Here is a 25143-nt window from a genome sequence, read left to right as displayed (position 1 = left end):
CATCAGTCTATGGACTGAAGGGTCCCGCATTCAATTCTGGTCAAGGGCATGTACCTTGGTTGCAGGCACATCCCCAATAGGAGGTGTGCTGGAGGCAGCTGATCGATGTTTCTAACTATCCCTCTTCCTTCCTCTCTGTAAAAAATCAATAATATATCTTTATTTATTTATTTTTAAAGAAGAGTCTGGAGTTGAGTAGATAGAAAGTGATGTGTCTGTTTGGGATGACTAGAAACCACAGATGCCTAGAATCACAGACCTCTTGAAGGTCACAGTGGTCATAGCCTGAGACATCAACCAAGCCTGAGACTTAGCATGTACCAGATTTTACCAAACATTTATGACCGGCCAGTGTGACTCAGTTGGTTAAGCATCGTCCTGTGTCCTGGTCAGGGCACATGCCCAGGGTGCAGGTTCCGTCCCTGGCTGGGGTGTGTGCAGGAGGAAACCCATAGACGTTTCTCTCTTGCATCAATGTTTCTTTTCCTCTTTCTCCCTCTCCCTTCCTCTCTCTCAAAAAATTCAATAGAAACATATTAAAAACAACAACAACAACAACAACAACAACAACACATTTTTTACTAATTTAAAAGCCAGCCATCCAAAACAAAGAAAAACAGCATATGTTCACACTGTCTTTTGGAAATGTATGGCTCACTACCCCTCTATCCTAAAGGCCAATTTCTCTGAATAAGGAGACAGGGATAAGAGCTGTATGTGATAAAGATCAGATCTCCCGATTATCCCATCATCAGAAGTCTGAAATCATATGTAGCCTCAAAGAGCTGGCCTGCATTTTATGCAACCAAATGTATTTGACAACTACACAGCATATTTCTGCTGGTCTTCCCCTTCTCTCCAGACCCTTCTTAAAGGTCATGGGCTAGGAAGTAGCACAGCCTCTTAGCAATGCTAGTTCTTCCTTCCCTCTTAGAACCAAGATTCCTCTCGCTATCACTTTCTTAAATCCCGGGCCTCTGCACTACCAGCCCCTTGGCCTACCAATGCTCAACTGAAATCTGCCCTTGTCCTAAAAGAGGTGACTGCGTCTCTGGCCCAAACACCGGGGCTTGGGACTCATAACTAGCCGCCTTGCTTCCCACCCCTATGTCAGGTTCTCGCCTTTTTCTAGAGTAATCAGCCTATGTTTGTCCTCGAGCTATTCCATTGGAGAAGTCTGAGGGGGGAATCCATAGATGGGGGATGATCATATTATTTTGATATCCCCACAGATTAGGTTGCATGGACTGACTAATAGCAGCAATGAAAGCTTACGGATAACCACATATGCATATATGTGCGTGCGCGGACACACACGTTGCTGCTTCACCTCAACTCCCAGTTTGCTATTCCACACACAGCCCAGCTTGACTCTGCTACCCTAGCAACAGACCTGAGCCAAGGAAGCAGCCAGGACTGAGACTGGGTGTTTGGTGGAGCTGAAACAGAAGAGACATGTAGTAGAATGAGTCTGGCTATTGTCTTAGGAAAACCTAGTTGCCTACAAGTATTGGCCCGCCTTCGAAATCAGCGGAAGTTCCTAAGGCGCAGCAACCTGGGAGGGTCTGGTTTGGGACCCCAAAGTGCACCGGTGGTCCTGTCACTCTCTGCACAGTTAAGAAAGGCGGGATCCTTACTCATAGGAAGCTGAGCAGACACAAAGTATCATAAGACATCAGAGTATCAGAAGAGAGATTTTTCTGAGATATTGTCACCCAGTTTCATTGCACAAAGGGCCTTCCTGTTATATTTCTTACAACCACGCTGAGGCTAGGGAATAGGCGAAGCAGTAACCAGCTTCCCTACCCAGAGGAGGCAGATGAAGACGGAGGGGCAAGATGGAAAGACAGCGTAGACAGGCATATTCTCCGAAAACAAAGGTGAGAAAGAAGGCAAACTCCAGAGAGGAATGGGGTAAACTAGCAGGAAAGCTTTTCTCTTTGACAGGTTGCCTTTTGATTTTTCTAGATTAGGTAGGTAAATGTAAATGGGCACAATTACTACATTTATCCTAAAGTGACAAAATGTGAAGCGATGGCTCACAAAGATTTTAGTGCCCATAATTTCATGTGGTGCAGACAGGAATAATTCCTATTCCTGTCTGCACCACATGAAAGGAATTGAGGCTTCCTTGTAAGTAGAAAATCAGAAAAATCAGGAACAATTCCCACAACTCAAAGGGATATTATTTTAGCGTTTGAAAGCAGCGTGCTGTTCAGCAGACAGATCACACATATTGCTTGTTGACAGCAGGTGTCCATTCTGAGTGGATGGTGCCCATCCTAAGCCAGTTGTTAAATATTTTGAAAATCACCTATGTATTAAAATAACTGCGGCTCTGAGAGTTAGGAAAATATGAAAGAATTGCAGGATTCCTTTAATATCAAAGGTCCTCAGAGTAAGCCTAGAATACACTAATATTTAAAAGTCTAAGGAATGCAAAATTCCCTTAAGGTATGTAGCCACTGCTTCACCTATGGAAAGGCGAGCACACTGAGGGAACATCCCACTCTACAAAGATTTTCCAACTGGAAAACTGATGTGATCGGATTCCTTTGGTGTTGACATGCTTGCTAGTCACATTCTGTGCACAAAGGAAGGGAAGATCTATATGCACTGGAGCCCAAACCATTGCTATTCATTGCAACAAAAAAGAGGGAAAAAACTATAATTGTAGTTGTAAACTAAATACAAAATTAATTTTACCACTTACAGTTCATTTCCCAATGTGGCTTTTTAGATCTGAGAGCCAGACATTGGTCAACCAACAGAAATCCGTGATGGTGAAGAAACCACATGGCGAAAGGTGACGTGGTCCATTGAGTTGACGACGATTCACTACTAAGGCAGCTAAGGAGACATTACATAAGCACTTGGATGCTTCAGGAATGCAATCAGATGTGTTCTCAAGAGAGAGTAGCAAGACATGGGTGTTTCTACAACATGGCCAATAAGAACACCTTATCTTCCTTCCCACTCACAAACAACTGATATCAAACCTTTCCCAGGTATTGATAAAGCAGACACTATGACAAGTTTTCAGCTTAGGAAGTCCTTCCTAGTGTCTAAGCAAAATCTTTCTATAGCAATTTAAGTTCAGTCTCTAACTCTCTCCTCACTGAAACCAAGAGAAGCTCCTCATCCTCCCTTCTCATTATTGATTTCCCCCCAAGCCTTTTCCTGTCTAAGCTAAACAACTCCCATGTCCTTCTAGGCTCTTTCATCATCCAAGGTTCTTACTGAGTTATGCAAACTGCTACTAGGGAACAATAAAGTTGCACCCCGGTCAGAGCACTGCCAATGCCCAGGCCGCTGACTCGCCTATAGCCAGCCCTTCTGACAGCCTCTGAGTCTGACCAGCATCCCTTACAGCAGGCATTCCAACCAAGCCCAGGGCTGCCTAGGAGCCCACTGACACTATGGGACTAGAGAGCCTTCCCCTCTTTGCTTTGCTCCCACTTCCCTGCCCAATCCTTTAGGAAAAGGGACCTCACTAACGGAATCCTCAATGGCAGCACAGATCCGTATGGCGTGGCAGAGAGTTTCAGAGAAAATGTCAGGAAGATGGGAAGCTGGGTCTTCAGTAGTGGCCGTTTTGAAGAGAAAGAGAAGGAAGAGGAGAAGTACCAACAGGAGGTGGTCTTCTGCTTCCACGTTTCCATGTGGCTGCTGGCATGGGGACAGCTGGATGCCCTCCAACACACACCACGATAACTGAATGCTTCAGCATGGCTTGGACGTGACCGAGGACAGGGTCGGATGTGACCGAGGACAGGGTCGGACTGGGTCTTGCTTCTTCTCTGAGAAATTTGCCTTCTGCTCTGTAACCAGAACTTCCCTGAGGCATCTCATGGCCCAAATCTTCCATCCGGCAAATACTTCTAGTTGAAGAGACTGAATAAAAGTGTTACAATTAGACAAGAAGGGAACACATGATTCATTCCTGCTTTTAACACAATGCTTTTGAAGATGTCACCACAATTTGGATCTGGCTATATTTTAAGTCCATTTACAAGTAGACTAATTCTCAACTAAAAATAACCATATGCGTTATACATTTTAACAGCTGCCTGGATTTTCCTCTGAAGGAAACAAGATCCTATATTTCACCCACATTCAGCACAGGTTTATTTTAACCCACTCAATGAAGAAATAACCAATTTCTCCTCAGAGCAGTCTTCTGAGTGCAACAGTCAGTACTATTCCCATTTTCCTGTCCAGTAAACTGAGAGCCAGAAACATGGCCTGCCAGATTGAATCTAGAATAACTAAGCTAGGTCTCCTCACTGCTACCCTACTGCTTTGTTTTTCTATTTAGTAAAGTTAATAAAACCTAAGAGCTTCCCTTCAGCTACCTGCCTACTTAAACCTAAATGGTGTTTGGACTAAATTATTCCATTTGGGTGCATAGTCTACCTCACTGTAGGCAAAGACACCTCAAGACCTTCCAGTTTCTTCATTAACCTGATTAAATTTGATCTATGCTATTGGCAAATGATACACAGAATTTAGTTTCCAAAATAAGAAAACATCTGCAATTCAATATTTTAAAATCTTTAGTTGGCGATAATTCTCATTATGGAATTGTATCTATACTATCAACACTATCTAAATATTGTAGCAATTTCCCAATTTGTGTGGTTGCAGTAAGCAGAGAAATGCTCTATAGGTTTTGAAATGGGGACTAGAAAGAAGATTAAGGGACTAAATAGATTAAGCAAATTTATATCCCCAAATAACTCCATCCTAACTTTGGCCTGTACAAATGTTCAGCTCAAAACAGCATTATCTGTTCAAATAGTTAGGAAACATCTTTACTATCTTAGGCTTACAGTCATTCTTGTGGGGTTAGTAGCAGTCTTAGAAGGGATATTTGTTAGACAAATTCAATTTTGCGAATTGAATTTGTCTAACGAATATATCTTTTACTTGCAACATGATTGCTATTTTTTAAAGCCAGAAATAAATAAAAATCAGCAATTATAGTTCTCTTTACCTCTTTTCCTTGGTATTTCCAGGGTTCATACTGAGAGCTTTCCAGACTGTGGTTTTAGGCATTTCATCAGATATATTAATCTCAGAGGGGTCACATCTGAAATGAATACTTAGGACAGTAAATGTCAGACACACAAATAAGATACATATCTCAGCCTATAATGACCGCCAAAAGGGAAGAGATGAGGTCTGAAGGGGTACAGCTAACAGCTCTTAGAGGCCTGGGATCCAGATGGTCGGATGTAGAGAGGCAAGGTGACCTATAAGGTGCTGGCTGCTGAGGGCGGAGCTGGTGTGCCAGGTGGTGGCCAGTCCTGCCCCCACAATCCTGCACTCCTTCGAGAGGCCCCTCTGGGGAAGCTGATGTCGGTGCTGTGATGCCAATGGTGGTGGCATCAGCTCCCACTTACTGTACCAGCCACAGGGCTACGCAAGCTTCATTCATCTTCTTACTTACTCAGCCAAATGTTTTACATTTGCAGTTAATAAAAGACTTATATTATCTTAACTATCACAGATTCAGAGATTATTAACATCCTTATTTGAAGACACAGAAACCAAAGCTCCCCGGGCTAATTGACCATCCAAGGTCAAATGTCAGTAAATGGAGAATCAAGACCTTGAATCCAGTCCTTCATTTCCTAGAACTCCAGAGTCCTCTGCCATTTTCTACAAGCCAAACATCTCCTTTCAAAAGGCCAAGAGAGCAGGCAATATCCTAACAGAGGAGGAACATTGCTCCTACTTTGCTGCCAAAGAATTCAAAGCCTATGGTTCCTTCTAGAACAACCTTCTAGAAAGTTTATTAAGGTCCAAAGACTCCATTCTTCTGCAATCAGTTAAAAAAAAAAAATCAAACTCATAGACCAGAGAGTAGAACGGTGATTACAAGAAGCTGGGAGAGGGGGAAAGGGAAGATGATGATCAAAGAATGCCAACTTTCAGTTATAAGATAAATAAATTCTGAAGACTATGCACATATGGTGAGCACAATGAACAATAATGTACTGTACATCTGAACTGTGCTAAGAAAGTGGATCTCAAGTATTCACACCACAAAAAAGAACGCTAACCATAGGAGGTGATGCATATGTTAGTTTGACTGTAGTAATCATTACATCAAAATATCACCTTGTACACCTTAAATATGTACTACTTTTATTTGTCAAAAATAAATATATTTAAAAATTTTTAAATGTTCAAAGAAAAGACTTTCCTCACTTCCCCTTCTGTATAAACACAATGAATTCAGTGACTCAGCAATAAATTATCCAGGATCCAGATGACCCAGATCCCCTCTCTTCCTTTTCTGCCCCTTCTTGACCTCCAGGCTTCTTTCAGCTGCGCGTCTCTCTTCCAGAGTGGAAACAAAATGCCAGGAACGAAACCACAAATGGACCCGTTTAGCTTCCTGTGACTTGTGGTGAGCAAAAGCTTCAATAGAGAAAGGGCTGATGGCACTGGCAGAGGGAAGGAATTTTGTGATCCCAGCTCAGTTCACAGGAGTGTGAATGCCATGAGCCCAGATGGAATGGGTGCTTCTGCCCATCCCCAAAGGCCCGCCTAACTGTGAGGATTTCATGCCCACCAGGCTGAGAACTCTCTGAAAACAAAGACCACATCCTATTCATCTTTGAAAAGCAGCAGAGGAAGGCAGAAGAAACACTGGGCTGAGGAGTGCAAAGACCAGGGTTTTGAATCTTAAACTTCTTACTTAGCAGCATTGTGACCTTGAGCAAATTACCTAAAACCCTCCAGGCCCCGGCGTTTTCACTGTACAAATGCGGATAATGAGACTTAGAGCAAAAAGCTGCTGTAAAGATTAGATGAGAGCACATACAGTAGTAAATCCTTTAGCGCAGTCCTGGCACAGGAGACGCTCAGTGCATGGGCTCCCTCAGCTCTATCCGCCTCGTGATTCCCAGCACCAGTCTGGTGCATCACACAAGGCTTGTCCCCAGTAAACCATGAAAGGAAAAGGTGTTTCCACATTTTCAAACAGGGAGGCTTGAGTGTTGGCTTTTTATGCCAGCAACTACAACTGTGACCCCACCCGACACACACACACACACACACACACACACACACACACACACACAGGCACGCACAGCCAGAACATTTACAGAACAATCAAAACAGTCAACCTCTTGTTATTCTACCTGAAACTGTTGTTCTTTTCAGTACTACTTAGTAACTTCCTGCTCTCTAAGGGGAACTTGTCTCTCTCCATTTCTATCATTTTCTCAGCCTCCTGCAAGAAAAGAAGACATTGTTATATTTTATAAAGTACAAGTTTCAAGTAAAACCATAAGTCTACACTAGTCCATTTTTTCTGTCACGGTAATTTCTACCTAATTTTTCGCACATTTACTATAAAAAAGAAAGATATAATTATGTTCTCTCTTACATTTGCCTCATCACAAAAAGAGAGACAACTAAATATTTATACCTATGGGATAGTATTTTTTTTTTTAAAATCCTGAATCTGAGGATTTAAACTATCAATTCCTGGAAACACAGGGGACAAACAAACATGTTAAATGACACCAAGGACACATTTAATAAAATCTAATTGGTGGGAAACCCTATAGGTCAAAGACCCAATTTCTTCAACAAAAACTAAAAAGGATAGAAGGATAATTCCTAAAAAGATTTAAGAAACATACTTGTCAAATTAGGCCTTTCGGGAGAACATAACCCATTAGATCTGATATAAGAGCAGATTCTGTGTTCATATTCTAAGTGTGAACCTGATGAATAGGCTAGATAAACAAAGGAAAAAAACAACTGGTTATCTAATCCAAAAATGAGGGACAGACAAAGACAAGAGTCCTCAATCCTCTCTCAGCTGAGAACAGCTCTGGAGGAATCTTCTCAGCTCCTAAATATGACACTTGGGATTCCAGACATGCTGACTTTTCATGTGGCCCTGCCTAGGTCCTGTAATTTGAGGCCGCCCTAAAGTATACAGTTGGTGCAAGAACTCTGACCTCTTCCTCCTTGGCCTTCTTTTTGGCATCGTCCAACTTCTTCTTTTTGCTTTCAGGCATGAGATCATCTAACCAGCTCAGCTCTCGCTTAGAGAAGCAGAGATCCATCACTTTCCTGACGAAGACCAAGGCCAAAACCTGAAGGAAAGTTAAAAAAAATAAATGAAAGGGACTCATTTACTTCCTGATTGTTAAAAGCACAATCTTATTTTCACAGCAGAATAGGAACTTCATGCAAAAATCAAAATCATAATAATCATTATAGTTGCCTTTTATTGACTGTCCTCTTTGTACCAGGTACTAAGGTGTTTTATATACAATATTTTACTTAACAATATTTTACTTAACTTTCTGAAGTCTAAAGTATGCACTGTTTTGAGCTACTGGGAGAGAGGAATAGGTTGGAGAGCAATTAATTTAATTCCCTCATTAAAAAGAGAAAACTCTTCATTTGTGGACGGCCCTAAGAGCTACTTCCCCTGGCGTGGGGCCAGCAGGAAGCATGGGGAACATGGCCACAGTGAACACAGCACAGCCTAAACACAGTGAACACAGAACATGAACACAGCACAGCCTAAGCATACTCACCATGGGGTGAGGGGAACTTGAGGGACTATCTGGATTCCCACCAATCCTTTGCCTATGCGTTTTCCCCACAAAATCCTTGCTTTATGCCCTGCATCATGAACTGTAGTGGTTTCTGTCTTGGTGCTCTGGTCTGATCTGATAGTCATTTTATAAGGCCCAGGGAGAGAAAATAACTTTTTTATGAGGCCCAGGGAGGGAAAATAACTTGCCTAAAATCTGACAGCTAATCGCCTTAGTAGGAACAGCTCAGGGTGCCTCATTTGCTGCTCCGTTTTTTCCCATAAGGGCCACTTCAGCCAAAGGAGAACAAATAACCCAGAATGACCTGCCTGGATTTAATGAGGTTCATCAGCTACCTCTGGTGGCTGGACAAAGAATGAGGCAAATCGAGCTTACGAAATTCAACCACATTTCTCCTGAATTTCTCTGACTACTTTCCCAATCGATCTAAAATGGATAGCATCCCTTCCGGGAGTTGCCAGGAATTTGCTACTTTTTTATCCAAACACTCAGCCCCTGAACTTAACACCCAAATGAGAACCCTACAGATATTCTGACAAAATTGAGAAGCCCATCAGGAGAGGAGACATCTAAGAGACTAGAGAGAAAGAGAGCCCCTCCAGTTTCCTAACCCTGAATATTCTCTCAGTAAGACAGGGTTCAAAAGTACCCAAACAAGTATCAAACACTGCCTTTTCTCTCTTGAGGCCCACCCTTTAATTAACTTTCAAACGGCCAACTGAATTCTCAGCTTCCTCATGACAGAGGGAGCCAGAGAGAAGGCATCAAGAGGCGGCGATGAAACAGTCAGGTGGCAAGAATTTCATCACCAGCCTAGATTTAGAAAACAGCTTGTCACCTGCACCACACACAGCTCACTTCCCAAGGCTGTCCCAGTCACTCAGTGTTAGACAACCTCTTCCTCTCTCCCAGTGGCTCAAAACAGTGCATTTCCACCACTTGAGAAACTCCTAATTGCATTAAATTATAAATTGGAACTCTACTGCTTTGAAGTAATGTGCAAATTATTGCAAACATGAAGAATCCTTTCCATGTCAGATTCACAAAAGAAAGTAAGGTGGGAGAGGGAAGAAGGAAGAAAGAACAGGCACACTGGTAGCCTGGAAAATAATCATGGCAAACTGTTACACACATGCACCCACACTTCAAGGTCCCCAGAATAATGTTGCTCCTCCAAAGACCAATCAAAACACAAAACCTCACCATCAATAGATATTAATATCCAGATTTTATAAAGAACTCCTTAAAAAACAAACAACCCAATTTAAAAAATGGGCAAACAACTTGAATAGGCATTCCTCCAAATAAAATATACAAATAGCCAATAAGCACATGAAAAGATGATCAACATTGTAGTCATTAGGGAAATACAATAAAAACTACAATGAGATACCACTTCACACCCATTAGGATGGCTATTATTTTTTAAAATATATTTTTATTGATTTTAGAGAGAAAGGGAGAGGGAGAGATAGAAACATCAATGATGAGAGAGAATCATTAATTGGCTGCCTCTTGCATGCTCCTCCCCCATCTCACCTCCCACTGGAGGTCGAGCCAGCAATGTGCCCTTGACCAGAATCGAACCTGGAATGGTTCAGTCCACAGACCGATGCTCTATCCACTGAGCTAAACCAGCTAAGGCAGGATGGCTGTTATTTTTAAAAATCCCCAAAACAGAAAATAAGTGTTGGCAAAGATGTAGAGAAATTAAAATTCTGTGCACTCCTGGTAGAAATGTAAAGTGGTGCAACCATTTCATGACAGTCCTCAAAAAAATTAAAAATGGAAGTACCATAGACCCAGAAATCCCACTTCTTGGTATTTACCCAAAAGAACTGAAAGCAGTGACACAAACAGGCATTTATTTCCTGGTATCATTATTCACAGAGTCAAGCATTGTTCACAATGCCAAAAAGGTGGAAGCAATCCAAGTGTCTATCGATAAATGAATAAACAAAATGTGGTCTATACGTAATGAAATATTATTCATTTTTTAAAAAGAAAGGAAATTCTGGCACATGTTACAACATGGATGAATCTTAAAGACATTATGAGTGAAATAAACAAATCACACAAGGACAAATACTACAGGGTCCCACTCAGATGAGGTAGCTAGAGTAGTCAAACGCAGAGACAGAGTAGAATGGTGGTTACCAAGGGCTAGTGGGAGAGAGGAAGGGGGAGTTACTGTTTTGTGGGCACAGAGTTTCAGTGGTGCAAGATGAAAAAAGTTCTGGAGGTGCATGGTGGCGGTGTGAATGCACTTAGAAATTAAGACGGTAAATGTTATGCTATGTACTTTATCACCATTTTAAAAATAAGTAACAATTTTTTAAAACTCACCATCATTGGGAAGACAATGGCGGCCGGCGACGCCTTGATGACCCAGAGCAGGACCAGGCAGGTGAGCTGGATGAGGGTGAAGAGGTGCACCTTGCGCAGCGGCACGTGGCGGAGGTAAATGAAGTCCGGCTGGTGCTTCGCGGGCATCCCAAAGAGCTTCAGCCGATCGAAGAACTGAAAGAAGGGGACTGGCATTTATTTTCAGGAGGTTTCTCTGGGTCAGAAACTTCTTAGGCAAATTCATGTCTCTTGCATCACCTGCTCTGAAAGGCAGGCAGTAACCATTTCCACCGGACAGAAATGGAAACCAAGTCTCAGAATAGGCAAGTTGGCAAAGGTTGGTAAGAGATGGAGTCAAATTTAAAATCCATCTTTTTTAAATCTAGGTTCAAATTCCTTTTTCCTACCCCACACTGTGGATCCTGAAAAGGCTCTTTCTCAGAGAGTACTGAAAATAAAATAAGCAATTGCGTCTTTCTATTATCAAAACGAAATCTCTTCTTGGCTATTGGAGGAGTTTGTTTATTTTATTATAAACAATAACTCATTATTGTTTATAGTAAAAATATAAAATGAAACATAACATTCTGGACATAGAAAGTATGACTATTCTTATATTATAAAATGCACACAAAAAAAGGCCCAGAGAGATTAAATAACCTGTCCACAGTCTTATTACAATTCAGTATATGAGAATGACCACTGGACATTCTTTAAAAAAAAAGAGGAACCAGCCACCAATAGGAGAAGCAGCTACGTCATTATATCACCTGTGTTAATCAGTGACAAGCTCCCGAGTTTCTCTGTTCAAAGAATTCAGAGGGATTAGCTGGCAGATGGGAACCGGCAGTGTGCCAGGAAGTACTATTTGCTCACCTGGAGCAGCTCCCACCATGCCCCAATCTCTTTACCAAAGTGCCCCCAGCTAAACCCGTCGCTCACACGTCAGCCTAGCACTGTCCATGTGTGGTTCTGGACCAGCACCTGACAAAGCACCTATTATTTAAAGTGTGCCTAATAATTGCCTGTTGAAAACTATAACAAATTACTGGAACCATGACATCAAGCCAGGCTACTCTGTAAGTCCCTGTACCCTCATGCCAGCATGCTTGTATTCTGCCCAAAGTTCAAAGAAACGTCAAAATAGCTTGCCCAGCAAGACTAGGGAAAGGTTTCTCAAGAACTCGTTGGTGCTGGAGCTGTCCCCCTCCCACACCCTAGCCCCCCGGTTAGGACATGTGAGCGCAGTGAGAAGACATTGCCCTGGCTGAGCCATACGGTACCTGAATTCCCTGTAGTGAAGAGACTCCCATGTAGAGGAAGACTCCATAGAGTACTGGCATCGGGATGAACTGAACATAAAGGGCAGAAAGACCAGAGATTACACTTGGTATCAGCACACTCAAGGCTATAACAACTTTTAAGTCTCCAAGGGGGAAGTCAAGTCACAAAATCACAATATAAACATTACATTAGTTTCTGCTGCCTTTTCATGATGTAGAAGTAGAGGCAAAACAATTTAACTGACAAAAACTCTTTTGTTCTGAAATGAAATGATTACACATAAGTGTAATATGGTCCTGGTTAAATTATGTCTTACCCATATTTGGCTCTTTCTCCTCTGTGGGGATGGACACACACACACACACACACACACACACACACACTTTTTTTTTTTTTTACTAGTTCGAGAGAAAAAGTGTGTGTTTTTTTCATTTTTTAAATGTTATTTTTTAAGTTGACATTCAATATTATTTTTAATTAGTTTCAGGTTTACAGAATAGTGGTTAGACAATTATATAATTTATGAAGTGATCCCCTTGATAATTCTAGTACCCACCTGGCACCATATATAGCATATATAGTAATTACAATATTATTGACTATGTTCCCTATGCTATACTTTTATACTCTCGCGACAATTTTGTAACTACCTATTAGTACTTAATACCTTCAGCTTTTTCTCCCTGCCCTCTCCAACCTCTACCCATTTGGCAATGCTCAGTTTATTCTCTGTATCTATGAGTCTATTTGTGTTTTTTTGCTCATTTATTTTGTTCTTTAGATTCTATATATCAATATATAAGTTAAATCATATCATGTTAGTCTTTCTCTATCTGAATTATTTTGCTTAGCATAATATCATTTAGGTCCATCTATGCTGTTGCAAATGGTAAGATTTCATTCATTTTTATGGCCAAGAAAGATTCCATTATATATATGTCCTGCCACTTTTTTATCCATTCATCTATTGATGGGCACTTGGGTTGCTTCTTTATCTTGGTTATTGTAAATAACACTGCAATGAAATAGGAGTGCATATATCTTTTCAAATAAGTGTTTTAGAGTTCTTCAAACAATACTCAGAAGTGGAATCACTAGGACATAAGGCAGTTTCATATTTACTTTTTTGAGGACCCTCCATATTATTTTCCACAGCTGCTGCACCAATCTACATTTCCACCAACATTGCAAGAGGGTTCCCTTTTCTCCACATCCTCACCAATATTTGTTGTTGGTTGATTTCCTGATGCTAGCCATTCAGTGAAGTGGTATCCCACTGTGGTTTTAATTTGCATTTCCCTGCTGATCAGTGCACTGAAAATTTTTTCATATGTCTGTCTAAAAAGGACATACAGAATCCATTTTTAATTGAATTGTGTGTGGTTTTGTGTGTGTGTGTGTGTTTTGGGGTTTTTTGGTGTTACATTTTATGAGTTCTTCATAAATTTTGAATATTAACCCTTTATAGGATGTAAAATTGTCAAATATCTCTTTCCATTCAGTAGATGTCTTTTCATTTTGTTAACTGTTTCTTTTGCTGTGTAAAAACTTTTTATTTTGATGTAGTTCCATTTGTTTATTTTTTTCTTTTGTTTCCTTTATCTGAGAAGATATATCAGAAAAAGTGTTTCTAAGAGAAATGTCAGTGTTTATTGCCTATTTTTTCTTCTAAGAGCTTGATGGTTTCGAGTCTTGCATTTAAGTCTCTCATCCATTTTGAGTTTATTCTTATATACTAGAGGCCTGGTGCACAAAATTTGTGCACAGGCAATGTGTCCCTCAGCTCAGCCTGCACCCTCTCCTATCTGGGACATCCCTCTCACAATCCAGGACTATTGGCTCCTAACTGCTTGCCTCTCTGCCTTTCTGATTGGCCCTAACCACTTTTGCCTGCCAGCCTGATCATCCCAAACCACTCCCCTGCCAACCTGATTGATGCCTAACTACTCCCCTGACAGCCTGTTTGCCCCTAACTGCCCTCCCCTGCAGGCCTGGTCACCCATAACTGCCCTCCCATGCAGGCCTGGTCACCCCTAACTGCCCTTCACTACAAGCCCAGTCCCCCACAACTGAACTACCCTGCAGGCCTGAGTCTTCCCCAAACTGCCTTTCCCTGCAAGCTTGATCACCTCCAACTGCCCTCCCTTGCAGGCCTGGTCTCTCCCAACTGCCCTCCCCTGCTGGCCATCTTGTGGTGGCCATCTTGTGTCCACATGGGGGCAGCCATATTTGACCACATGAAGGCAGCCATCTTTTGTGTTGGAGTGATGGTCAATTTGTATACTACTCTTTTTTTAGATATGATTTAGGTCTCCTGCACAGGTAGGGGCCAGCTGGTTTGCCCTGAAGGGTGTCCCGGATCAGGGTGGGGTTGTGGGGGAGCCTGTGGTGGTTTGCAGGCAGGCCATGCCCCGCGGCGACCCAAGCAGAGGCCCTGATATCTGGGATTTATTTATCTTCTATAATTGAAACTTTATAGCCTTGAGCAGAGCCAAGTCTCCTGCTTGCTCCATGACCACAGTCATTTTTGGTGAGATTTATCTTTTATAATTGAAACTTTGTAGCCTTGAGCAGAGGCCAAGGCAGGCCAGGGTGTGCAGAAAGCTTCCTCCATTGCCGGGGAAACCCAAGCCTCCTGCATGCTCTGTGGCTGCAGCCATCTTGGTTGGGTTAATTTGCATATTCCATCCTGATTGACTGGTGGGCATAGTTTGTGGGTGTAGTGGAGTGATGGTTAATTTGCATATTACTCTTTTATTAGATAGGATGGTGTAAGAAGGTGGTCTACTTTCCTTTTTTGCTTGTATCTGTCCAATGATACAAATGCCATTTCTTGAATAGATTGTCTTTACCCCATTGTATATACTTTTTTTGTGTGAATATGTTTATTGATTTTAGGAAGAGATAAAGGGAAAGACAGGGAGGGAAGGAAGGAGGGAGGGAAAAAGGGAGGAAGAGTAAACAGGAGTGCAAACAGACAGCTCTTTCAAGGGGTCTCCTCCTCCTACTCGCCCCTTACTGGGGATCGAGCCCACATCCCAGGCATGTGCCCTGAATGGGAATCAAACCAGTGACCTTTTGGTACATGGGACAACCTTCAACCAACTGAACCACACTGGCCAGGACCACATTCTTGCCTCCTTCGTAATATATTGGCCATATAGGAGTAGGTTTATTTATGGACTCCCTCTTCTGTTCCACGGATCTATATGTTTTTATACCAGAACCATACTGTTTTTATAACTATAGTCTTGTAATATAGTATGATGTCAAATAGCATAACTCCAACTTTTTCCTCCTTTCTCAAGATTGTTGTGGGTATTTCAGGACCTTTTGTGGTTCCATATAAATTTTTTTGGATTATTTGTTCTAATAGTTCTGTGAAAAATGCCATTGTTATTTTGATAGGGATTCACAGACTATAGATTGCTTTGGGTAGTGTAAACATTTTAACAATGTTAATTCTTCCTACCCTAGAGTGCCAGTATATGTTTCCATTTATTTATATCTTCTTCAATGTCTTATAATTTTCCAAGGACAGATCTTTTACTTTCTTGGTTAAATTTACTCCTAAGTACTTTTTTTATGCAATTATAAATGGGATTGTTTTCTTAATTTCTCTTTCTGATAGTTCATTATTGGACATACACTTCCCTCTTTTATAAAACTGATACTTCTTATTTTATTTTTTATTACAGTTTGCATTCAACACTTCCTTTTAGCTTCAAGTATATAACATAGCAGATAAAAATTCATATAGGTTACAAAGTGTTCTTTCTGATAATTCAAGTGCCAACCTGCACTATAAATAGTTATTGCAATATTAATTATATTCCCTACTAGAGTCCTGATGCACGAAATTGTATGTGGGGCAGGGGGTGTCTCTGAACCTGGCCTGCACCCTCTCCAATCTGGGGGGGATGTCTGACTGCCAGTTTAGGCCCGCTCCTTCCACAATGGTTGAGGCCTGGAGATATGGCCACAGAGGTCCCTTTTCACCCCATTTTTCCCAGATACAGGTCTTCTACCCGCACAAAAACATATTTCCTCATATTTAAGTTATCTTCCCACTTTCCAAAAATCCCCTTTCCCACATTTCACACCAGCCACTGCCCATTTTTCTGCTCCACTTCATAGAAAACCCCCTTGAAAGAGCTGTCTGTTTGCACTCCTGTTTACTCTTTAGTCCCTGTAACTCAGCTTTTGCCCTTTTTTCCTACTGTATCTGCTCTTATCAAGTCACGTTAGGCCTCTGTGTGGTCCCAATGGTTTTGGTTTAGTCTTCATCTTTCTAGACAGTCTCCAACTAACCCCTCCTGTTTGAAACACTCCCCTCACATGGCATCCTGACACTATACCTTCCCGGTTTCCCTACCTCTGGCAGCTCCTTCAGAGTCTGTTGCTGTCTCCTCCTTTACCCAACTTCTAAATTTGGAGCACCTTCTATTCTGCTCCTGCTTCCCTTTTATATTTACCTTCTCACTGAGAGATCTATCTACTCCCTTGGCTGTCAATGACACCTATGTGCTGTGATGCCCACATTCATGTCTTTAGTTCAGAACCCTCCTCTAGCCTCTTCACTCAGATGCTTCCTGAACATCTTATCCCAAGTCTGTCCACAGCCTTGCCCCTGACGAAATCACTTTCTCCTTCAGGCAGTCTTCTCTATCTTAAATGCCATCTCCCTCAGTCCTGTATGAAAGGAGAGAGGGTTAGCACTCCCCTTAACAAAGATGGAAGAGTGGACAGTGTTGAGCTCCAACCTCAATTCCAAGTTAGGCACATGCCCGGGTTGTGGACTCAATCCCTGGTGGTGGGCATTTAGGAAGAAGCTAATTGATGACTTTCTCTCATCATTGATGTTTCTATCTCTCTCCCTCTCGCTTCCTCTCTCTGAAGTCAATAAAAATATATTTTAGAAAAGATGGAAGAGGCTCTAGAACCTAACAACATGCTTATGCTTAAGGCATTGCCATCTACTTAAATGCCATCACTCTCCACCCAGGGAGTCAACATTTTTACTTTTTCATTTTTCTCATTCCATTCTACATCCAGCAAGACCTTTGGATCTACCTAAAAAATATACAGAAGCCATTCCTTTTATCCATCCCTACTACCAACTTCCTTAGCCAAATCATCATAATCTCTTACCTATAATAGCCTCACTGTTTCTCTACTTCTATTTTTTCCCATCCCTAAAATTTAGTCTAATTATCAGCTAGAGTAATCTTTTAAAAATACAAAATGGATCATGTCCCGCTCCAGTTAAAACCCTTTAAAGTTTACCTTTACTAGTATCAACAAGGCCCTGCATGATCTGCCTCTGCTCACTCTTCAGTCTCATTTCACTGTGTTCTGCCTTGACTCAGCATCCTTGAGCCACATGGTCATGATGTTTCCTGGAACATTTATCATTCTTTCACCCTAAGAGCCTCACTAGACTGCTTTCTCCCTTTCCCTCTGCCGTCTCCCGCTGTCCATCTCGCCTTAAATGCCATCTCCTTAGAGAGGCCTTTTCCAACAACATTAACTGAAAAACAGTACCCCTGCAATTCTATATAGCACCATAGACCACTATATTTTTCCTTTTATCACATATATTCTCTAATTATTATGTTTGTTTTCTTTTGGTTTTTATTTAAGGTTTTTAAAAATTATTTTTAGAGAGAAAGGAAGAGAGATAGAAAACACTGATAAAAGAATTAACATTGATGGTCTTTACCCTGACTGGGAATCAAACTGGCAACCTTTTACTACACAGTCCTGCAGCCAATCAACTGAGCCATCCAGCCAGGACTTATTTGTTTTCTTAATTAACTTTTTTTTAAATATAAGATTTTTTTACAGAAAGGAAGAGAGAGGTACCGTATTTTTCGGACCATAAGACGCTCCGGACCATAAGACACACCAGTTTTTAGAGAAGGGAAATGAAGAAAAAAAATTCTGAAACAAATAGTGTCCTAAAATATTTTATGTGCATTAAAACCCAACATCACAGTCATAAACACATGTAATCAACCCTGTAAAGTAAACAGCAGCATTTAGAACTATTTTAGAGCCAGGCAAGCACACAGAGACCACACAGAGCCGGGCAAGTAAAAAAACTTTTTTTTAAAAGTATATTTGTAGGCTATATTTGGACCATAAGACGCAGGTACTTTTTCCCCCCACTTCTGGGGGGGAAAAAGTGCGTCTTATGGTCCGAAAAATACGGTACAAAGAGTTAGAAACATGGATGAGAGAGAAACACCCATCAGCTGCCTCCTGCACATCCCCTACTGGGGATGTGACCACAACCAAGGTACATGCCCTTGACCGGAATCAAACCTTGGACCCTTCAGTCCGCAGGCCGACTCTATTATATATCCATTGAGCCAAACCAGTTAGGGTTTTAATTGACTTTCTTAACCACATCTTATCTACCTTATCCAATTAAAATATGCTATTTCTTATTTTCAAAACAGGCACTCAAAATATTACCTAAGGAATAAATGAATGATTACCTTTAATATAGTTGTCATGAAGACTGAGCATCCCATCAGCACAAAAATCATAAGGCCTGTCACTCTCTGTTCTCGGATGCCCAAGAACTTGGGCTGTTCCCCAGGAGCGGAGCACTCAGATTCCAGTTTGAGGCTGTTCACATGTGTGATGGACAGGACAGTTGCAGCCACAAACCAAGGCAGGCCCATGATGGAGCAGACACCCAGCATGATGGCCACCATGAGCAGGTCCAGGTGGTAGCCACAGCCTTTCTGTAGGGAAACAGAGTCTCCGTCACCATCGGTTGGGCATAGAACAGTGAGCTAAGAGTAGTCCAGCCCCTTCTGGCTTGGAGGGAACAGAGAAAAAAAGGGAAACTTTAGCTTGTTCAAAATATGCCAATGTCCATTCTTTATGCAAGTCCCCCCAGATCTCACTCTGAGTCTCACACATTCAAATATTCATCCTTTCTTGGAAGAGTAACCAGAGATCAAGCCACATCTTGACCATTCTAGATGGTAGACATTATAGAAGTTAAAGATAAGTGTCCTTATTGGGTTCCAGATCCTTGCTAAATTGGTGTTAAGCAAGGAAAGTACAGAGATGATTACATTAAGTCTCTTAGTAATACATACATTGGAACTTACCCTACCTATGTATGATTCTTTGAGCTTAAGGTTCAGTCTAGAAACCCTAGTAATGGGAGAATCACGCCCTGACCTGAACCTCAAGAAGATAAGCCTGACCCAGAGCAAGTGGCTATATAAGGACCACTAGGAACTCTGCCAGTCCAGCTTCCCCATAGGTTTGGATAGAGAGTAGTGGAGCCCAAGCTTCTTTTGTATCATACCATTGTACTCCACTCTTAAGAGCTCCTTCCATGACTTCTTTTATACAGGTGCTACAGGTCTAAATGAATTTACCCTAATTTTTTTTTTTTAAAGTAATAGGATGCCATTAATCCTTCTCGGTCAGAATTTTTTTTTAATTAAATTATTATCTTTGTTGGTCAGAATTTTTTGTTACCTTGAGCTTGTGTTCCTTTCTGTTAATGATAACAGCTGTGATCTGCTGGTCCATGAATATTAAGATAGTGCAGAGAAGAGCTGGGATAATTGCGGCTATCCCGGTCCACCAGGGATTGGGGCCAATGGGACTAATAAGCCACCCTCGATCATCCCTTGTTGGCTAAAGGAAAAAACAAGGTTTTATTTTTGTATTTTAAGTTAACTATAGTCATTAGGGCAAAACAGATCAAACTGAATCACAATATCCACAGCTCGTTTATTCCTAATGAGAATACTTAAAAAAAAAAAAAAAAAAAAAAAAAAAAAAAAAAAAAAAGAAAGAAAGAAAGAAAGAAAGAAAGGGAAAAAAAAAGGCATGAATACAGTAACTTTTTTCCAAGTATAAGCTCTATATACTTGAAAAACAGATTTTTACACATTTCCCTTACTCACTTCTCTTTACTTGGGTGCATATATGCTTCCTTATATATATGAAAGAATAGGGGTGGGGAAGAGATTAACCAAAGAATTTATATGCATATAAACATAACACATAGACACAGACAACAGTGCCATAGGCTTGGGGTATGGAGGGTAGAAAGGGTCAACGGGGGAGGCGGGGAGGGGGACATCTGAAATACTTTCAACAATAAAAATAAATTTTACAATAAATTAATTAAAAAAATAAAAAAGTTAAGTTGCATTAATGACAATAAATAATACTTTTTGTTCATTAAATGAACTTAGGCTTGCTCTTTTCTGACTTGAACTTAGCCAAGCCTGATGAGTTCACTTTTCTGAAAAGGAAGGCATAAAGAGCAAGGCTCAAAGAGGACTGAAAAACTCAGCATTTAGGATATGGAAAGAGGCCTTTGAAATTAACTCCAAAGCAGATACTATGAGGTACCAAGTACCCTGAGATCTGTTTACCTTGAACACACTTGGAACTTGAAGTTTTGGTGATGGGACTCCAATCAAAAAATCAATGATCACCATTGTGAAGATTGTGAGGAAAACGGCAAAGTCACTCACCATGGAGCGCACCTGGCATGCAAAAGAATTAGAAAAGTGTTTTAGTAGGATGAATGCAGTAGAAAGGAATTTAATATTGTAAAAGGTTTAACAATTCTCAGAGGAGAATGCTTTAATCTTATACTTGAATTAATACAAGCATATTTCAACAACAGGAATATGCTAATATGCCCAAGTTAATGCCTCCATCAAAACCCCGAAATGGTTGCTCATTTCACTGAGTTAAAAACCAAAAGGCCCTCTTGGCCTATGAAACCCATACTCACTGGCATCATTACCTCTCTGAACCCAGCTCCTAATGCTCTGCTCCAGCACACAGACCTCCCTGTTGTTTCTTAGCCATGCCAGACTCACTCCCACCCGAGTCTTTGAACTTACTCATCCCTCCATCTCCAATGCGTTTTCTCCAGTAATCTCTTGGGTCGCTCCCTTACCTCCTTTAAGTTCACTCAAATATGACCTTCCTGAGATCTTCTTTGATGACCCTACTTAAAATTGGTTGCCACCTGCCTCCCCCGCTCTTCCTATATGCCTTTCCTGCTTTATTTTTCTCCGTAGCATTTATCACCATTTTTTCCTAAGAGGACTAACCCACTTTATAGTTTAGTGTAGCTTTAATAAATACAATGCTTCTGAAATGCTCAGTGCCTGTCTTAAGCTGAACTTCCAACAGAAATAGAGGAAATATATCTCAGCCATGTTGAACATCATGAACTCCTATTAGCTTCTCTCCTCTGAACTCCTATGGCACTTACATCCAACTCTTTACTATTGTCTCATATGATCTGGTTGTTTCATGTTTCCACTTCCTATCCAATCTTTTGCATCCGCTATAGCACTTACCCAGACCTAAGCAAGTAGTTAGTACATAATTGTCATTTGTTCACCATTCATCCAGACTGGAAACAATGAACCAGAGCATATCTAATATGTATCTCCTTAATTACTGTGTAGATCCACTGAAGTCTAAGAATGTTTTAGTGATGTATGTGTGTACAGTAAATAGCCAATCAACTGGCCCCTTTCCCCACTCATACATCCTGATCTGCAAATGTGCCTGATTGAAACCTCACAGAAAAACTACCAATTCCTCCTGAATAAAGCTCCTTTTCAAAGCAATAGCCCCTCCAGCCACTCTAAACTTGGCCTATAATTCTGTCCTACCATACTGGGCATGACACACAGTGTCATCTGCATCAAGGCGAGGTCATTGAGGCTTCCAACATACAGGCAAACCACGTCAGGAGCGTTCTCACTGCTGCAGCCAATTTAACAGTGATTCACAAGCTATTACAAGGGCCATTCCTGAGAGGAGACTTTGGGATCCCCTACCTAATGCAAAGCAATTAGTCCCAATTAATTAGATTAAGTAGCCAGCTCTAATTATTGCATTCTAGAAATAAAACTTAATAGCAATTCAAAAGGGAAACTTAGTAGCTGTTAGAGAATACTACTCCACCTTAAACTCACCTGTGGCTTTTAAATCAAAAATATTTTACGTATTAACTCCTCATTCCACACCACACATCTCTGAAAGGGGCTGCTGGACACTAGAAGAAGAGATGCTGCAGTGTGGCTCCAGGACATTTAAAATTCTCCACCTGCCACTCTACTCAGCAAGTAGCATGGAGTCTGTTATATTAGGACCAGAGACCTGGTGAACGACATTACTGGGGGAGGGGGTCCCCCAGCCTGGTCTGTACCCTCTCGCAGTCCGGGACCCCTCGGGGGGTGTTCACCTGCTGACTTAGGCCCGCCCCCCACGGAGCCAGCCATGAGCCTGGCTCAGGGCTTCTGGCTGAGTAGGGAGAGCACACTGACCACCAGGGGGTAGCTCCTGCATTGAGCCTCTGGTCCCTCCTGGTAAGTGCACATTACAGCAACCAGTTGTTCCACCGTGAGGTCGATTTGCATATTAGCCCTTTATTATATAGGATTCTAACACAAAAGAAATGTACGAACATGCTACCTACTCTGGTTGGGAAATAGCGGCTTGTCTTAAATGTCTTTAAGGTGCTTGAAAGGATGAAGGTGGTGAAGAAGAGAATGCAGGACCAAAACAGCACATCAGGAGTATAGGGTCCGTGATGGCCACATGCAGGTCCTGTGAACTCTCCATGCATCTCCTGGCATTCCTGGAGAAACAAACATTCTGGATAATGAAAAGCAGGCAAGAGGGAGTAACTGGTGGCTGCCTTCTGAGTCCACCACTCACTGCCAGCATCATTAACCTCCCTGCAGCTGTGTGGTTCTCACTTGCATGGGCCCCTCCCAGGTAGGGTGCCTACTTATGGTCTCAACTAAGATATTTAACTTTTTTTTTTCCAGAGGGAGGGAGAGGGAGAGAGAGATAGAAACATCAATGATTAGAGAGAATCATCGATTGGCTGCCTCCTACATGCTCCCTGCTGGGGACTGAGCCTGCAACCCAGGCATGTGCCCTGCCTGGGAATCAAACCAGGTTCATAGGTCAATGCTCAACCACTGAGTCACACTGGTTGGGCCAAACTAAGACACTTTCAAAAATAAAACCAGAACTGTTTAAAGAAAACACGAGGTTCTAAGAGGGCCCTAGCAATCTGTGCTATTTTTATTAGAGAGTCCTTGCTGATCTGAATGTCCTTCAAGCTCCATAAAATCGGAATCTGCTCCCCAACCTGCCTGGTTTCATCCCCACATATCATTTCTGCAGGGTCACTGGATAGGGGGTAGCTACTGCATGTGGAGAGAAGTAAGAGATAATATTCTTTTATCTTTATGTGCAAGGGGGAAGTCAGTAAGAATAGTTTAAAAGAAGGAAAATGCTTTATTATGTAAATGCCAGAGCTTGTTAAAGGGCTACCTGCTTCTACCTAGAAGACTCCCTTAAACCTGGTAGTCACAATGCTAGGCCATCTGGCAGCTCCCAGACTTACAGTAACAGTCAGGTTAGCCCAGTGGACTTCTGTTGTCACGATGTTTTCGTCCTTCCAATACTGCAGTGTGTGATTGTTTGGATTCTCTGGGACAGTACACCTGCAGCTGGAGGGGGGAAAAAGATTCCTGAGGAAAGCAGCCAACTATTCAATAAAGTATGGTTAGCTATGACTGGGCTAAAGGCTTTAGTATCAGAGCCTGCTTTGCTTCTCCTTTGCCCACTTCAGATTCCTGAGGTTGGTTCTACTGGATGAGGCCCAACCACACCCTGATTGTTCAGTCAGTCATTAATAAAGATGGACTCAAATTAGTGTGTGGGTTTTGGATTCTGTTGTATCAACAACCAAGCTTAGCATCTGATGCACTCAGAAAGAGACATGGAGGTTTCTTAGTTTCTACCTCTTAGGCTTGCCCTGTGGAATTGGACAAGCTAATATACATAGCAAGGAGGACATGGTAACCCACTCTGCTCCCAACAGTTTTCTCTAAAGCTGGATGCCTTGCTCCCTATACCCGTCACACTATTGCTCTAAAATTCAGAGTCTCCAGGAACTGTGATGTAAGCTCTCCTAACACTGTGACATCCCTAGTAATCCACTATCTTGGCCATTCCCTGGCTTCCCAGGTCTCTTCCTCTATCTAAACAGACCAGACCTGTCCCATGGCCACCATGCCTCCTCCCAGTTTCAGCATGCTTTGTGCCTGAACTGGCTCCCTGTACATTCAACTAACATAATCATTCCCACCAACTTTGTTTCATATAAGAATCTAATGAGCATGTCTTCTAAGGATACAGCATAAACAGAATTAAAATTCAAAAAGATCTCAACAGTTTACAAAATAGAAGGAATCAACAAAATGAAAAGTGATATGGAAATCTATATAAAGTCCTAGATTTAAGTTTTTAAAAAAATCAATTCAAACTTTGGAGCAACAGAGATGTCCTTCAGTAGATGAATGGATGTACTTTAGTATAGTTACACAATGGACTATTATTCAGTGCTAAAAAGAAAAAAACCTAAGGATCCTTCAATGGACTATTGAATAAGGAAGATGTGGTATAAGTATACAATGGAATACTACTCAGCCATAAGAAAGTATAAAATACTGCCATTTGCTACTACATGGGTAGATCTTGAGAATATCATACTAAGCAAAATAAGTCAGACAGAAAGAACCACATGATTTCACTCATATGTGGGATATAAAATAAAAATTAACAGGTGAACAAACAAAACCAACAAATGAATTCATACGCATAAACAACAACATGGTGGTTACAAGAAAGGGATAGGAGTGGGGAGGATGAATAAGGTTAAAAGGGGTCCAATGAAGGATAGGGCAAAAGTAGGTTTATAGTTGTGAGTACCTGAAACACAGAGTTTATTATTTATTTATTATTATATCATTGCTTATTAATTATTGTATTATTTTCTACTAGAGGCCTGATGCATGACATTCGTGCATGGGTAGGGTCCCTA

General features: G+C 41.4%; 1 protein-coding gene and 1 pseudogene across 6 annotated transcripts in view; one reads left to right on the top strand and one right to left on the bottom strand.

Moving 5' to 3' along the window:
- Positions 1-559: 559 nt before the first annotated feature.
- Positions 560-25143, bottom strand: part of SLC4A8 (solute carrier family 4 member 8) — a 65553-nt gene continuing 40969 nt past the window's right edge. For 5 of the 6 annotated variants that reach the window (XM_045587992.1, XM_045587994.1, XM_036456810.2 and 2 more), the window contains 11 exons: positions 23662-23767; positions 22720-22881; positions 20645-20758; positions 19734-19895; positions 18728-18979; positions 12224-12292; positions 10941-11114; positions 7986-8123; positions 7155-7246; positions 4997-5092; positions 560-3894 (listed from right to left, as the gene is read on the bottom strand). In XM_045587992.1, coding sequence (XP_045443948.1) covers positions 3882-3894; positions 4997-5092; positions 7155-7246; positions 7986-8123; positions 10941-11114; positions 12224-12292; positions 18728-18979; positions 19734-19895; positions 20645-20758; positions 22720-22881; positions 23662-23767 — 1378 coding nt within the window. In that variant the 3' untranslated portion in view covers positions 560-3881. The remainder of the gene's footprint in view (positions 3895-4996; positions 5093-7154; positions 7247-7985; positions 8124-10940; positions 11115-12223; positions 12293-18727; positions 18980-19733; positions 19896-20644; positions 20759-22719; positions 22882-23661; positions 23768-25143) is intronic. The other variant, XM_036456811.2, reaches the window with a different exon arrangement.
- Positions 16914-16977, top strand: LOC118731107 (annotated as a pseudogene).

Source organism: Pipistrellus kuhlii, unplaced genomic scaffold (assembly GCF_014108245.1).
Source record: "Pipistrellus kuhlii isolate mPipKuh1 unplaced genomic scaffold, mPipKuh1.p scaffold_m20_p_3, whole genome shotgun sequence".
Taxonomy (NCBI): domain Eukaryota; kingdom Metazoa; phylum Chordata; class Mammalia; order Chiroptera; family Vespertilionidae; genus Pipistrellus; species Pipistrellus kuhlii.
Note: the sequence above shows the minus strand (reverse complement) of the source record. Positions and strands in the feature narration are given on the sequence as shown.